The sequence below is a fragment of the Budorcas taxicolor genome, chromosome 20 (genome assembly GCF_023091745.1).
Source record: "Budorcas taxicolor isolate Tak-1 chromosome 20, Takin1.1, whole genome shotgun sequence".
Taxonomy (NCBI): Eukaryota; Metazoa; Chordata; class Mammalia; order Artiodactyla; family Bovidae; genus Budorcas; species Budorcas taxicolor.
The window spans coordinates 4,186,179-4,200,326 of NC_068929.1; the positions used below are offsets into that span (position 1 = coordinate 4,186,179).

General features: G+C 52.7%; 1 protein-coding gene across 1 annotated transcript in view; it reads right to left on the bottom strand.

Moving 5' to 3' along the window:
- SLIT3 (slit guidance ligand 3) overlaps positions 1-14,148 on the bottom strand; it is a 719,057-nt gene that overhangs the window by 84,107 nt on the left and 620,802 nt on the right. Inside the window, exons 17-20 of the mRNA XM_052659044.1 lie at positions 6,085-6,228; positions 5,152-5,295; positions 1,897-2,060; positions 598-730 (exon numbers count right to left, since the gene is read on the bottom strand). Coding sequence (XP_052515004.1) covers positions 598-730; positions 1,897-2,060; positions 5,152-5,295; positions 6,085-6,228 — 585 coding nt within the window. The remainder of the gene's footprint in view (positions 1-597; positions 731-1,896; positions 2,061-5,151; positions 5,296-6,084; positions 6,229-14,148) is intronic.

A 14,148-nucleotide genomic window follows, 5' to 3' on the forward strand; every position in this document is an offset into this window, starting at 1 on the left:
GCTTTCAACCTGTGGTGCCAGAGAAGCTCGTGAGAGTCCCTTGGACAACAAGGAGATCAAACCAGTCAATCCTGAAGGAAATCAACCCTGAATAATCACTGGAAGGACTGATGATGAAGCTAAAGCTCCAATACTTTGGCCATCATGAAGATGTGAAGACCTGACTCATTGGAAAAGACCCCGATGCTGGAAAAGATAGAAGGCAGGAGGAGAAGGGGACGACAGAGGATGAGTTGGTTGAAAGCCATCACCGATTCTGTGGACATGAATTTGGGCAAACTCTGAGAGATGGAGGCCTAGTGTGCTGCAGTCCATGAGGTTGAGAAGAGTCGGGCATGACTTAGTGACTGAATAACTACAGAGAGCAGAGCAGGGGGTGTCAGAGAACTCGAGACAATAGCCCTCTCACTTGTATTCTAGAGGGTCATCACCGCCAGGCAGAGGTTTGGGCGGGAGAGCTTCCTGCGCCACGTGCAGGACGCCGCCTGACCCTGGCCAAGGCTCCTGCTTTGTGGGGACGCCTTCAGGGAGGGCATCTCCAGGTCGTCATGCTGCAGGGGTGGAGTGTGAAGGATGTGGTGGCGGCGGGGTACTCACAGCTCCGTCACGTCCTTGGGGATGCCTTTGGGAAGGGCACGGAGCCCCCGGTTGCTGCAGCGTACCACCGTCTCCACACAGGTGCACTGCTCGGGGCAGCGTGGGCCCAGCTGGCAGCTGCTCTCATCGTTGCCTGCGGAGAGCTGGCAGTGAGCGAGGCAGGAGAGGGCCCTGCCTGCCCGGGTGAGCTCAGCCCGCTCCCTGACCCCGCTGCTAACGTGACAGGGGACCCCTCAGCTTCGAGCCAGAACTGGGGATAAGGAGCTTGCTGGTCTCCTCCGTGGTTGAAGGGAAAGGAGAGGCTCCTGGGTCGGGAAATAGGGCTATCTTCTCCCACGTTTATCATGAAACAAAGATGCTAAAAACTTGATTAACCAGATACTAGAAAGGGAAGAGGTCACGGTTAACCAGCTCAGGAGTAAGCCACATGGGGACTTCCCTGGCAGGCCCGAGGTTAAGACTCCATGCTTCTACCGCAGGAGCACAGGTCAGACCTCTGGTAGGGTGACCAAAGGAGAAAAGCAAGCTGACCGAAGGGGTGGTCCTGGTGGGGCGGGCCTGGCCACTCCCCTCCTCCTGTTCTCCACATCTGCCACCACACAACACCGCTGGGTGGTGACTGTGTCCCCAGCCCCTGTTACATCTGAACCTCAGTTAATTTACAAACCAGGTTGTCCATCTCTAGTTACCTAAAGCTGATCCAGTGAAAACCATGCTGGCCTGAATTTATGCAAAGAAACACGTGTCTCTAATCCTAACGCTCAAAGCCTTGGATCTTCAGGTGTGGTACTGCCTAGCCCAGGACAGGAATTTCCCAGAAGCTCATCTGGAAGTCTGTGTCTCATGAGCACCTGCTCTGAGCCTCATGATGATGCAGGCAGACAAACTGCAGGCCAGGGCTCCCATGTACAGTTGTGTAGGCGGCGTACTGCTCAAGGGTGCCCCATCACCCAAGGAGCACCAAACTCGCTGTGGATACAGCAAATAAGGATATCTCGTTCAAGAGTGTCTTCAGAGATGGCCACAAAGTATCTTGCTTTAAGAAAAGCAGTATCTTACAACAGATTTCTAACTGATGGAAGTCTTAAGGTCTTTAGAAAGAGGCAACTGTTTTTAATTTGCATGACGGAGCTGTGTGGGCCAGCAAGCAGGCCTGCAGGGTCCTTTGGAGCTCTGGCTGCCTGCCAAGGGCAGAGGAGACTCTGGTTTCAGGGGTCCTGACCTGCAGTTACCCCTGCCCGCGCCTCCCTTCTCTCTTCACTTCCTTGCCTGGCCCAGCCCTGCCCCCAGCCTCCTCACCGTCGCAGGTGAAGTCCTGGATGGCCACGTCCTGGATGGGAATCTCTTTGAGGAAGAAGGGCTTCTGGCACCGGGGGTTCCCACTGACTATCCGTCTCTTCCTCAGCCACTTCCCAAGCCAGGCCAGGTGGCAGTTGCAGTTGAAGGGGTTGGAGAGCAGGTTTCTGGGAGGAGAAAAGGGCCCCCTCTGAGTGCTCAGCATCTCTCCTGGTCCCAGGGGGATTGGTCCTGAGATCCAGGTCTGCAAGCGTAGAACCTGGCTCTCTAGGAAGGTCTGCTTCCAGTGCAGGAGAATGAGAAAAGGGGAAGGAAGTCTGGAAAAGGAAGCCAGACTCTCTTCTACATCCCGGGGGCGGTCTTTGCAAGGACCTCTGCCGACAGACAGGACCCCGTCCCTGCCACGCCCTCCCTTGTTCACTGGGCTCTACCTGTGTGAGCCGACTCAATTTCTCACACTCAGAGCCTTCACTCGAAGCTGCTCCTCCAGTCTGAAGTTCTTTACCATGTGCCTGGCAGGCCGCTCAGCTTAAATGACCCCTCCACAAAGAAGCCCTGGGCTTCCCAGGGGGTGGGCATGATAAAGAATCCGTCTACAATGCAGGAGACGTGGGTTTGATCCCTGGGTTTGGAAGATCCTCTGGAGGAGAGCATGGCAACCCACTCCAGTACTCTTGCCTGGGAAATCCCATGGACGGAGGAGCCTGGTGGGCTGCAGTCCATGGGTCGCACAGAGTCAGACACGACTGAAGCACTGAGCATCTCAAGGGAAATGGGAAGTTCTGCCCTGTTCCGTTCTCGCTTCAGTCACCAGCATTTCCTCCACAGCACATGTCGGAGCTGCTAACGCCTCCCTCCTCGGACTGGCTGCGAGGAGGGACCAGGCCTGTCCTCCTGCTCTGAGCCTCAGGAACCAGCAGGGCGTCAGCACAGGCACTTGGCACATACCCGTCAGATGCGATGATGGACGGGTACGGGAGTTTCCTAGAGGGCTGGGATGGGGCTGAGTGCTTTATAAACCCATTCTCTTATTCAGACTTGTCGTAGCAACCCTAGGAAGGACGTGGCATGACTCTCACTTCACAAATGAGGGACACAGAGCATAGGAAGGCTGAAGAACAGGGCCAGAGGGCCCACGAGGGCCTGCGGTTTGACATGGCATTTGAGGGCTTGGGAGTCGGTCCTGCCTGGGGTCGACTCTGGCTCCGAGAGTCAGCAGCTGTGAGAAGCCGGTAAGTTCCTCCTCCTGACGGAGTCGGTTCCCGACACGCTCTGTGACTCTGGCCCTCTGGGTTTTGGATTCCCAGGGTGGAGGCATCCGGGAGAGGTAAGAAGTGGGCTGAGATAAACTGGCCCACCCACCCTACTAGCTCCTTACCCACTGTCCTTCACGTTGATGCCACTCATTCATTCAACTCATCCACGTGTTCAACAATTATATCAAGGCAGGACTTCCCTGGTGGCTCAGAAGGCAAAGCATCTGCCTACAAGGCCAGAGACCCGGGTTCAATCCCTGGGTCGGGAAGATACCCTGGAGAAGGCAATGGCAAGCCACTCCTATCCTCTTGCCTGGAAAATCCCATAGACGGAGGAGCCTGGTAGGCCCCAGTTCATGGGGTCGCAAAGAGTCGGACACGACTGAGTGACTTCACTTTCACTTTCTTTCACGGAGTGCCAGGCTCGGACGTACGCAGTGAGGATAGAGCAGGGAACAAAACAGTCATATATCCCTGGCCTTCTTCCTTCTGGGACTTATATTCCAGTGGATGGGAGGCAGATAGTTTCTAATCAAGAATCCTGGAGTGGGTAGCCATCACCTTTCCCAAGGGATCTTCCTGAACCCGTGTCTCCTGCATTGCAGATATTCTTTACCATCAGAGCCACCAGGAAGCCCAACAACAAAAAGTGTAGCATGCTAGGGAATGGTCAGTGCTATGGAAAACAATCAGAAAAGCAGAGCTGGAAGAACTGGGGGTGACGGCAGAGGCGGGATGGGGCCGAGGCAACTGACACTGGAGCCAACGACAGGAGGAGGGGAGGGAGCCGGGAGAAGGGCTTTGCAGGCAGTGGGTGCAGCAGTGCAAAGTTCTCAGGTGGGAGTGGGCCTGGGGCATGCTCAGAACAAAAGAAGGCTGAGGGGACTGAGGGGCTCGATGGAGTGGGGCCTTTGGCACATCCTGGAACTTTGGCTTTTATTCCCAGTGAGGTCAGTGTCTGGGATCATGAACATGGGCAGCTACGGGAGATGCAGGAATAGCTTTCTCTTCTGCCTACCAAAGGGTCTTTGGAGAAAAGAAGAGAGGGGAAAAAAAAGAGTGAGCAACTAAGGGTAACAGAGCCACATGGAAATATGATGGACAGCCATAAAAACTGACACACGCTGAGCACTTTCCCTGTCTCAGGCCCCTGCTGTGCATTTTGCAAATATTAGCAGATTCAGTCCTCGAAACAATCCCATGAGGATTATAAGTGATAACAAAAGCACAGAGAGGTGAAGTAACTTTTCCAAGGTCACATAGCTAACATGAGTTAGAGCTAGTACCTGAAGCCAGAAAATTTGGCTCTAGAGCCCAAAGTTTTCACCATTATTCGAGACAGCCTCCCTCAGCAATGCAGTGAATTTTGTAGGCAGGACCACTTGTCCAGAAAGCTAGATTCTAACTGGTTCTGATACACATTTAAGCAGTCAGTGACACTGCTTTAAAAAAATCCCTGTCAGATCATGTCACTGGCCTGCTTAAAACCTTTGCTGGATTCCTAACATGCTCTGGTTAGAAACCAAACGGCCCACGGCTGTCCTGCAGCCTGGCCCTGACCTCCCCTCCAGCCTTGCCCGCTCTGTATATGACCACGTTAGGCATTGCTCGTCCTGCATCTCTGCCCTGCTTTAACCCAGGGCCTTTGCACAGGCTCTTCCCAGTGAAGGAATGCACTTTCCACTTTCTTGAACAAGCTAATTCGCACTCACCTTCCAGAACATAGCTCCAGTGTTCCTCGACAAGGCCCATGTTAGCTTTTCATATCACTGCGGGCCTCTGTTCTGTGACAGCTCGCTATGCTCTGAGCTCCAGGAAGCAGGGCCCACGTCTGGGCCTCCTTAGCATTTGATGGTGCCTGGCACATGGAGGGAGCCTGACACGTGTTTAAGTTGACAGATGGAGAGATGACTTTGGGTCAAAGACAGTCAGGCGCTGAGAGCGGAGCGGGGTGCAGGAGAGGTACCCAGAGTGGGTGTGCAGTGGGTCCAGGGGGACTTACATGGTGGACAGGGAGACAAGGGTGGTGAAGGCTCCGGGGGTGACGGTGGTGATCCGATTGTCGTAGAGAGAGAGCAGCCTCACTGAGCTCAGGCCAGCAAAGGTGTCGTTGCTCACACAGCTGATCAGGTTACTTCTTAGCATCCTGCAGGGAGAGCGGTGCAGGGAGCAAGCACAGGTGTCGTCTCTTCCCTCCCATCCTTTCCGTGTGTGTGTGTCTGTGAGCACAGGGTGCTCCTTCTTCCTGCCCCACGGGGGTGTGTGTGAGTGTAGGATGCTCTTTTTGCCAACTCCATGCTCAGACCCCTCACGATGCTGAGGTCTGCCATGTGATAGCTGGGCCTGGGGCTGCATGTCATGTGTGCGCACATTCTTGGCCGTGGATGCTTATTTATAGTAGAAGCAGGTGTCGTGTGTATACGTATACACATGCATATTGTGTGGTGGTTACTGTATGTATGGATATTTTGGGGAGGAGGGGAGAATCAACACGTGGCTCTGGACATCAGCTTGTGTGTGTTTGTGTGCTGATACACACATGCCTGTTTGTGTATGTGTTTATCTGCGTGTTGCGTGTATGTCTCTATGTCATTTTATGTACGTGTGTCACGCCTATGTTTGTGTAGATGTGTGCCTGTTTCGGGTATGACTCTGCATCAGTGTATATGTGAGGACAAGTGTGTGTGTGTGTGTGTGTGTGTGTGTGTGTGTGTGTGTGTGTTGGGGGTGCATGCTAAGTTCTTTCCCATTCAGGCTGGGAAATGCCTGACATCTCCCTGGCGAAAGGAAGGAAAGGATTCTGCTGCCCAGGTCAGGTAGGCGCCGGGCCCCCCCTGTTCCCGCCCGCCCTTACTGGCCCCCACTGCCTCCCCAGCCCCCCCTGCCCCCTCCCCAGCCCCTCCCTGCAGCCGTGGCCCAGGCCCTGTGGACTCACAAGGTCTTGAGGCCGCTGAGGCCGCGGAACACACGCCCGTGCACCGCTTCCAGCTGGTTCCCCGTCAGCATCAGCTCCTGCACGCTGGCCGCACCGTCAAACGCGCCCTCTTTCACCTCCTTGATTCTGTTGTTACTCAAGTTTCTGGAGGGAGGGACAGGACAGGTCAGGACTCAGGGTGGGAACGGCCAGCTCTGCAGCCACGTGGTGACTCTGGGGTGCCCCCAGGACTGAGGACTGCCTGGCGGAGGCTCCATCTTGGGCTTCCTGACCTTCGGTCTTCAGCACCGGTGCCCCAGGAAGCAGGGAGCCCAGACCCACGTGGGATGGGTGGGGAGGTTACCTTCGCGGACTAGACTGTGTAGTGTTTGAAGTCTTTCAGGACAATTCTCTTTTCTGTGCCCTGGGGACTGACGGATTTAAAATGGTTCTCAAACTTATTTTCTCTCTTTAAAAGATCCTCTCACTAAGTAGTGATGCTCAAGAGGAGAGCAGGAGAAAAATATCAAACGCGCCTACTCTCTGCGGGGGTGAGGCATTTGTAGAACCTTCCGCTCTTCATCATGTGAGATTCCCGATATAAACGGACCCTTTCTAGTTACTGCTCCTTGTCCACTTACTATGTACTAGGCACCATGTGAGGGGTCTGGCCAGCAGAATCCCGTCAAATCCTCAAAACAACGGCCATCAGATGGATATTATTTTTATCGTTGTCTTATTTTACGGATGAGGTGACTGAGATTCAGAGAGGTTAGGTACCTTGCCCACAGCCACACAGCTAAGAGCACTGGGACTGAAGCCAGGCTTTTAAGCACGTAGAAAAGCCTCCAGCGAACTGCTTTTCCTAACTGGATATTCCTTTGGCGATATGGATGTCCACCCCTTCTATCAGGGCTCTGAAGGATCAGGGTTTGGGACACCGCGTTTTCCTCAGCGGGCTCAGTCCTGTTAAACCACTTCCGATTCTGCTCTGGAGCTCAGACAACAGGCTCTTCCCTGTACGTGGCAGGCTGTATGGGAGAGCTGAGTGGCAGGCAGGTTCCATTGAGCTGTAGGTGCTGTGAGGGGCAGGGGGTCTCCACAGACTACTCAAATGCTTAGGCCTGAACGGCAGCCCTGGCTGGCTGGCTGGAATGGAAAGGGATGGGTTTACAGGAGCTGAATGAAGAATCCAGCCTCCTCAGCAAACAGCCTGGGGGACCTTATGCTATGACTGGGAGACTCGTAGGTGGACACGGAGTTGCTGGCTGGCTGAGTGCCTTGAGCTTATTAGAATTGAGGGCTCATGAGAAGGACAGCGGGCCCACACTGTCTTGCTGGATGCACTGAGGCCCGGGGCGGGGAGGGCACTGCTCTTGGGCCCAGAGCACCGAAGGATGGGTCCCTGGTACTACTGCGTCTCTCAAGAGCCCTCCTCGCGGAGCCTGGGGTGGACTCACGGCCCCCCACCCTAGAGGGATGTGTGAGTGCAAGCTAAGTCGCTCTGTTGTGTCCGACTCTTTGCGACACTATGGACCGTGGCCCGCCAGGCTTCTCTGCCCACAGGATTCTCCAGACAAGAATACTGGAGTGGGTAGCCATGCCACCTCCAGGGAATCTTCCCGACCCAGGGGTTGAACCCGCATGTCTTTTGTCCCCTGCACTGGCAGGCGGGCTCTTTACCACTGGCACCACCTGGGAAGCCCCATGGGGATGGTTCAGGGCAACTGAAATTCAACTGGGCACCCTGGGGCTCAGCGCAGGCTGCTTGCCCCCTTCGCATGCAGGCACGAGGTCTGCCAGGGGTGGCAGTGCCCATAGCCGTGTGCAGGTGTCGAGGAAACAATTCCCACCGTCGCAGTGTCTGCTTCCTCCGTGCTCCCAGTCAAGGCTTTCCTCACTTCCCCTCTTCCATCCTGCTGAGAAAACAGGTTCCAATGCTCCTCCAACCCCTCCCCCAAGATCTGGGCGAGCTGGGAGATTCTCAGACTAGATTTGTGCTCCCTGCCTGACTCTTCCGAAACTCAGGTGGTTTCCTTATAAATCCTGGTAGTCTTGGTCCACAAGAACCTGGAGGTGAAAGTCACACACAGGGGAGACTTCAAATTACCCCCAAATTTGACATGGGAGGAGACAGAAAGGCTCTCCCAGCAGCTACAACTCATCCAAATGCTGGCGCTTCTCCGCCAGCTCGGGAGTTCAGTTTCTCGGGGAACTGGAGCAGACAGGGCGGGCAGTGGAGGTGAGTTTGGGCAGCTAGCAAGCGGGAGGTTCCCACTTCCCGACACTTGCTTCTTTAAGTGAGCAGAATTAACATCACACTACTGTAAGGTTTGCGAATTGGATTTCCTCAGGCTGGGAGAATGGAAAACATAAGGAGGGCAAAAAAGGAAGATAGAATTTTCCAAAAGACCTGGGTGCTGCCCTCTCTCCATCCAGGCAGCTCGGGCTGAGGGACAGAGACAGAGCAACTCGGGACAAGTGCCGCAGTCAACCAGCGGCTCAGGGCTTTGTAAGAGCTCCATCTTCCCTGGTGGCCCAGAGAGTAAAGAGTCTGCCCCCAAGGTGGGAGACTGGGATCCGATCCCTGGGTCAGGGAGGTCCCCTGGAGAAGGAAATGGATACCCACTACAACATTCTTATCTGGGAAATACCATGGACAGAGGAGCCTGGCAAGTTACAGTCCATGAGGTCGTAAAGAGTTGGACACGACTGAGCAATTCACATACACATACACACACACAAACATCATCATCTTATTCTCAGAGGAGTATCTTCCTGAAGACGCCCCCGATCCCAGCAAACCCCCAAATGCAAAACTCGGGCCACTGCAGAAGCCTCTCCCCATTTCATCTCTGCAGACCACCTGAAGGATGACCGCTTTGACTGCACCGGGGATGGGGGTCTCACACCTGAAAGGACCCAGCCCCAGAAATCCCTGCCCCAGGCCAGGGTGGGTTCAGGACACAGTGAGTGCTTGGCCGTACTGCCTCTGTGAGCTGACGGGTGCACTTTTAATCCTGGAGACACTGAGGCCATTCTAGGCTGGAGGATTCACTCCGGAAAGCCGGCGTCTGGGAAGGAAAGCTCAGGCTTCTTCTAGGACCCTGTCTCTTCAGGTCTGTAGGACATCTCATAAACCACGGCAACATGGAGTGTGCTAGTCGCTCAGCCGTGTCTGACTGTTTGGACTGTAGCCCACCAGTCTCCTCTGTCTATGGAATTCTCCAGGCAAGGATACTGGAGTGGGTTGCCACTCCCCTTTCCAGAAAGCATCTGCAATCCTATTGTAAAGTCCAGGCCTCCATGGAAAAGCAGTAGGGAGAGCGCTATGTGGACTTCTCTGGAAGCCGAGTATGCCAGGTCATGATTGAGCAGTACCCTGGCACTGTGCTGGGCTGGTGAGGTCCTGTCCACCTCCTTAGGGACGTCTCCCTTCCCCTGAGGTGGAAATTCTACTTCAAGCTGGGGTTACAAGTTCAAATGTCCCAGGGTCCAGGCAAGTGACCTAAAGTCAGAAACAAGCCCTGTGGGGACAGCAATGATCAAGAAAGCATGTGCCCAGCTAAGGGGGCAGCCGCTCTACAACTCAGCTCAACTGGAGCCATTTGGGAACATGGGCTGTTTTGCCAGATTTTCTGGTTTCCCAAAGGATGCTGCTGCTGCTGCTGTTGCTGCTGCTAAGTTGCTTCAGTCGTGTCCGACTCTGTGTGACCCCATAGATGGCAGCCCACCAGGCTCCCCCGTCCCTGGGATTCTCCAGGCAAGAACACTGGAGTGGGTTGCCATTTCCTTTTCCAATGCATGAAAGTGAAAAGTGAAAGTGAAGTCACTCAGTCGTGTCAGACTCTTCGCGACCCCATGGACTGCAGCCTACCAGGCTCCTCCGTCCATGGGATTTTCCAGGCAAGAGTACTGGAGTGGGGTGCCATTGCCTTCTCCAAAGGATGCTAGAAATCCACATTTATTTTTCTGTGGAAACTGTTGATTTTTAAAAGAGGGTGTGCGTGTATGCTAAGTCACTTCAGTTGTGTCCAACTCTTTGCGACCTTATGGACAGTAGCCTGCCAGGCTCCTCCGTCCATGTGATTCTCCAGGCAAGAATACTGGAGTAGGTAGCCACGCCGTCCTCCAGGGGATCTTCCCGACCCAGGGATTGAACCCACATCTCTAGCATCTCCTGCACTGTCAGGCATGATCTTTACCACTAGCAGCACCTGGGAAGCCTGGCAATTACTTATTAAAAACACAATCAGCACCACCAAGTCCACCCAGGGGTAACTGATTTTGGCTAGAGGGGTGCTGGGTTTCAGTCTCTGCTTGAGATGTCCCTTCAGTGTAAGACCTGAGAGAAGCCGTGACCCTGCTTGGAAGAGGGGGTCACTTGAAAAGCTTCTTTGAGTTTCCACAGTCCGGATAACCCTTGTGGGGAACAGCTCACAGCTTTTCTTTGCATCCCTTAGCACAAGTGATCCTTATGAAATCTCATTTTCCCCACAAGATAGGAAAGGACACAGAGGTTCAGAATAGTTTGGAAAGGCATAGCAGAGTCCAAAGTCCTGGCTCTGTGTCAACCCTCCTTTGCCCTCGTGCCCTGTCAGGATGCTCCCGTCCAGACTGTAACCTGAGGGCACTGGTCCCACAGACCTTGGGGAAGCCAAGCAGGCTGAGTCACAGACACAGCTGGCTGCAGCCACTCTGATGGGCAGAATCCCAGCTGGCCGATCGCCTCATCGGGGTCTAGGGGTGGTGATGGGTCCCAGCAAATGAGGTCTGTTTACTTAAAAAGAGTTGCCATCAGCACTTGCCTGGTGGTCCAGTGGCTAAGACTCCACACTCTCATTGCAGGGGGCCTGGGTGTGATTCCTCATCAGGGAACTAGATCCTATATGCTGCCACTAGGAGTTCTCAGGCCTCAACTAAAGATCTTACATGCCTCAACTAAAAGGTCCCATGTACCACAACTAAGATCCAAAGAAAATAAAATAAAATACCCATCACATAAGCTTTGTTCAGGCAAGACTTCTAATGCTTTTGGTTGTGAGTGCAATAAATAAATAAAATAAGGGTCCCCATCAAGTTATTTTAAATAAGCGGTTGCCGCTGGCAGTCTTTGGGGCCAGATCTGCCCTACTGGGACATTTGCTTGGCCGGCTGGCACTCACACACGCATGGATTTCGGCACACGCATGCACACACGGGCATTCGCTGCCTTGAGCCAGTGCTCGCAATCCCGGCTAACCTGCACTGTCACCACTCTTGGCTTCCGGCTTGATTTTTAAACTTGGACAAGTTTCTTTCTGTGTTTCAGCTTCCTCGTTCGGGAACTGAAGCAATCTCAAAGCTGTTGTGTTTTTCCCATGAGGGGTAAATGCATGAATATCAGTACAGTTTGGCACAGAGTACAGTGATTAGTAACTGTGATTGGCCATTATTATCATTGTTGCCTTGCACCCACCGCCTTTTCACAGGGGGTCTTAAGTATTCGAGTTTGCAACTCCTGTTTTAACCATCTGCTCCAGGTCACTCAACCCAGATGTCCTCTGTCTGTCTCCCAGCATCTTCTCACCACAGTCCCATGGACAAAGGACATGTCTTTCCCCTTATCTTTTACACTTCTTTTTTTTAAAATTAGTTTTTATTGGAGTATAGTTGCTTTACAATGTTACGTTCATCTCTGCTGTACAGAAATGAACTATGCCAAAGCCTTTGACTGTGTGGATCACAATAAACTGTGGAAAATTCTGAAAGAGATGGGAATATCAGACCACCTGACCTGCTTCTTGAGAAACCTATATGCAGGTCAGGAAGCAACAGTTAGACCTGGACATGGAACAACAGACTGGCTCCAAATAGGAAAAGGAGTACGTCAAGGCTGTATATTGTCACCCTGCTTATTTAACTTATATGCAGAGTATATCATGAGAAACACCGGGCGGGAAGAAGCACAAGCTGGAATCAAGATTGCCGGGAGAAATATCAATAGCCTCAGATATGCAGATGACACCACCCTTATGGCAGAACCTGAAGAGGAACTAAAAAGCCTCTTGATGAAAGTGAAAGTGTGTGTGAGCGTGAAGTCGCTCAGTCATGTCCGACTCTTTGCGACCCCATGGATTATAGCCTACCAGGATCCTCCTTCCATGGGATTCTCCAGGCAAGAGTACTGGAGTGGGTTGCCATTTCCTTCTCCAGGGGATCTTCCTGACCCAGGGATCGAACCCAGGTCTCCAGCATTCCAGGCAGACGCTTTAACCTCTGAGCCACCAGGTAATGCGAAAGTGAAAGCGGAGAGTGAAAAAGTTGGCCTAAAGCTCAACATTCAGAAAACGAAGATCATGGCATCTGGTCCCATCACTTCATGGGAAATAGATGGGGAAACAGTGGAGACAGTGTCAGACTTTATTTTTGGGGGCTCCAAAATCACTGCAGATGGTGATTGCAACCATGAAATTAAAAGACGCTTACTCCTTGGAAAGAAAGTTCTGACCAACCTATATAGCATATTCAAAAGCAGAGACATTACTTTGCCAACAAAGGTCCGGCTAGTCAAGGCTATGGTTTTTCCTGTGGTCATGTATGGATGAGAGAGTTCGACTGTGAAGAAAGCTGAGTGCCGAAGAATTGATGCTTTTGAACTGTGGTGTTGGAGAAGACTCTTGAGAGTCCCTTGGACTGCAAGGAGATCCAACCAGTCCATTCTGAAGGAGATCAGCCCTGGGATTTCTTTGGAAGGAATGATGCTAAAGCTGAAACTCCAGTACTTTGGCCACCTCATGCGAAGAGTTGACTCACTGGAAAAGACTCTAATGTTGGGAGGCATTGGGGGCAGGAGGAGAAGGGGACAACCGAGGATGAGATGGCTGGATGGCATCACTGACTCAATGGACGTGAGTTTGAGTGAACTCCGGGAGTTGGTGATGGACAGGGAGTCCTAGCGTGGTGCGATTCATGGGGTCGCAGAGTCGGCACGACTGACTGAACTGATAGTTGCTTAACAATGTTATGTTCATTTCTGCTGTACAGCAAAGTGAATCAGCTCAACGTATACATGTATCCCCTCTTTTTTTGCATTTAGGTCACCACGGAATACTGAGAAGAGTTCTTTGTGCTATAGTTGGTTCTCATTAGTTAACTATTTTATGCATAGTAGCCTTACACTTCTGATCCTCATCATAACTTACAAGGAAACTGGACTTATTTCTATTATGCAAATAAATACATTAAAGTACAGAAAGGCTAAGGGCATTCCTAGAGTGACATAGCAGGGGAGGGGCGGAGTTGAACTCAGAACAAATGCAGGTCTGCCTGCTCTTCCCCTACACCTGCATTTCTGGCTGCTCTCAGGAAGGGAATACTTGGCAGCCCCCACCCTCCTCCTAGCATGGTAAATGCCAGGATGCGCTGTGTGCCACCTGTCTCCGCTGATGAGAGCTCAGCTCACAGGAAGCCACAATCCCCACCCCTCCCTTTTGCTGCTTGGACACTGAGGCTGTGCCGTGTCTTACTTGTGGCACGTGAATGCTTTCTTGCAGCATGTGGGATCTAGTTCCCCAAGCAGGGATTGAACCTGGGTCCCCAGCATTGGGAGCACGCAGTCTTAGCCACAAGACAAGTCTTAGCCACAAGTTTGGGGTTGAATTTGAAAGGACATGTCCTGGCAAGTGATGGGTGATGTCTGTGCTGCGTTCCTGAGGCTAGAGGTCGTCCTCCCCGGGACCCACGTGAGCCCTCCCTCCTCTGCTCCTTCAGTCCCTGCGCTCACCACTGCTCCCAGTCAGAGAGCAGTCCCGAAGCCACGGACATAGTGGCAACTGCAGGCAGGGAGGGAGGGACAAAGCCCGACTAGCTCTGATGGGATTCAGATGCTACACAGGGCAGGGAAAGTCTCTTTCCTTCTTGCCTCAAGGGGACTGATGTGATGGGTGGAGAGCAACATAAAATAAGGGTTACAATTCTCATTATTCATCATGCTTCAGTTCTACAAAGTCACTAGGCAAGATGAATTCGTGAATGCGAAACCATCGCTTCTAGGGGAAATTGAGGGTTAGGTCCCTGTGAGCCCCTGGTCACGATATTTTTGTT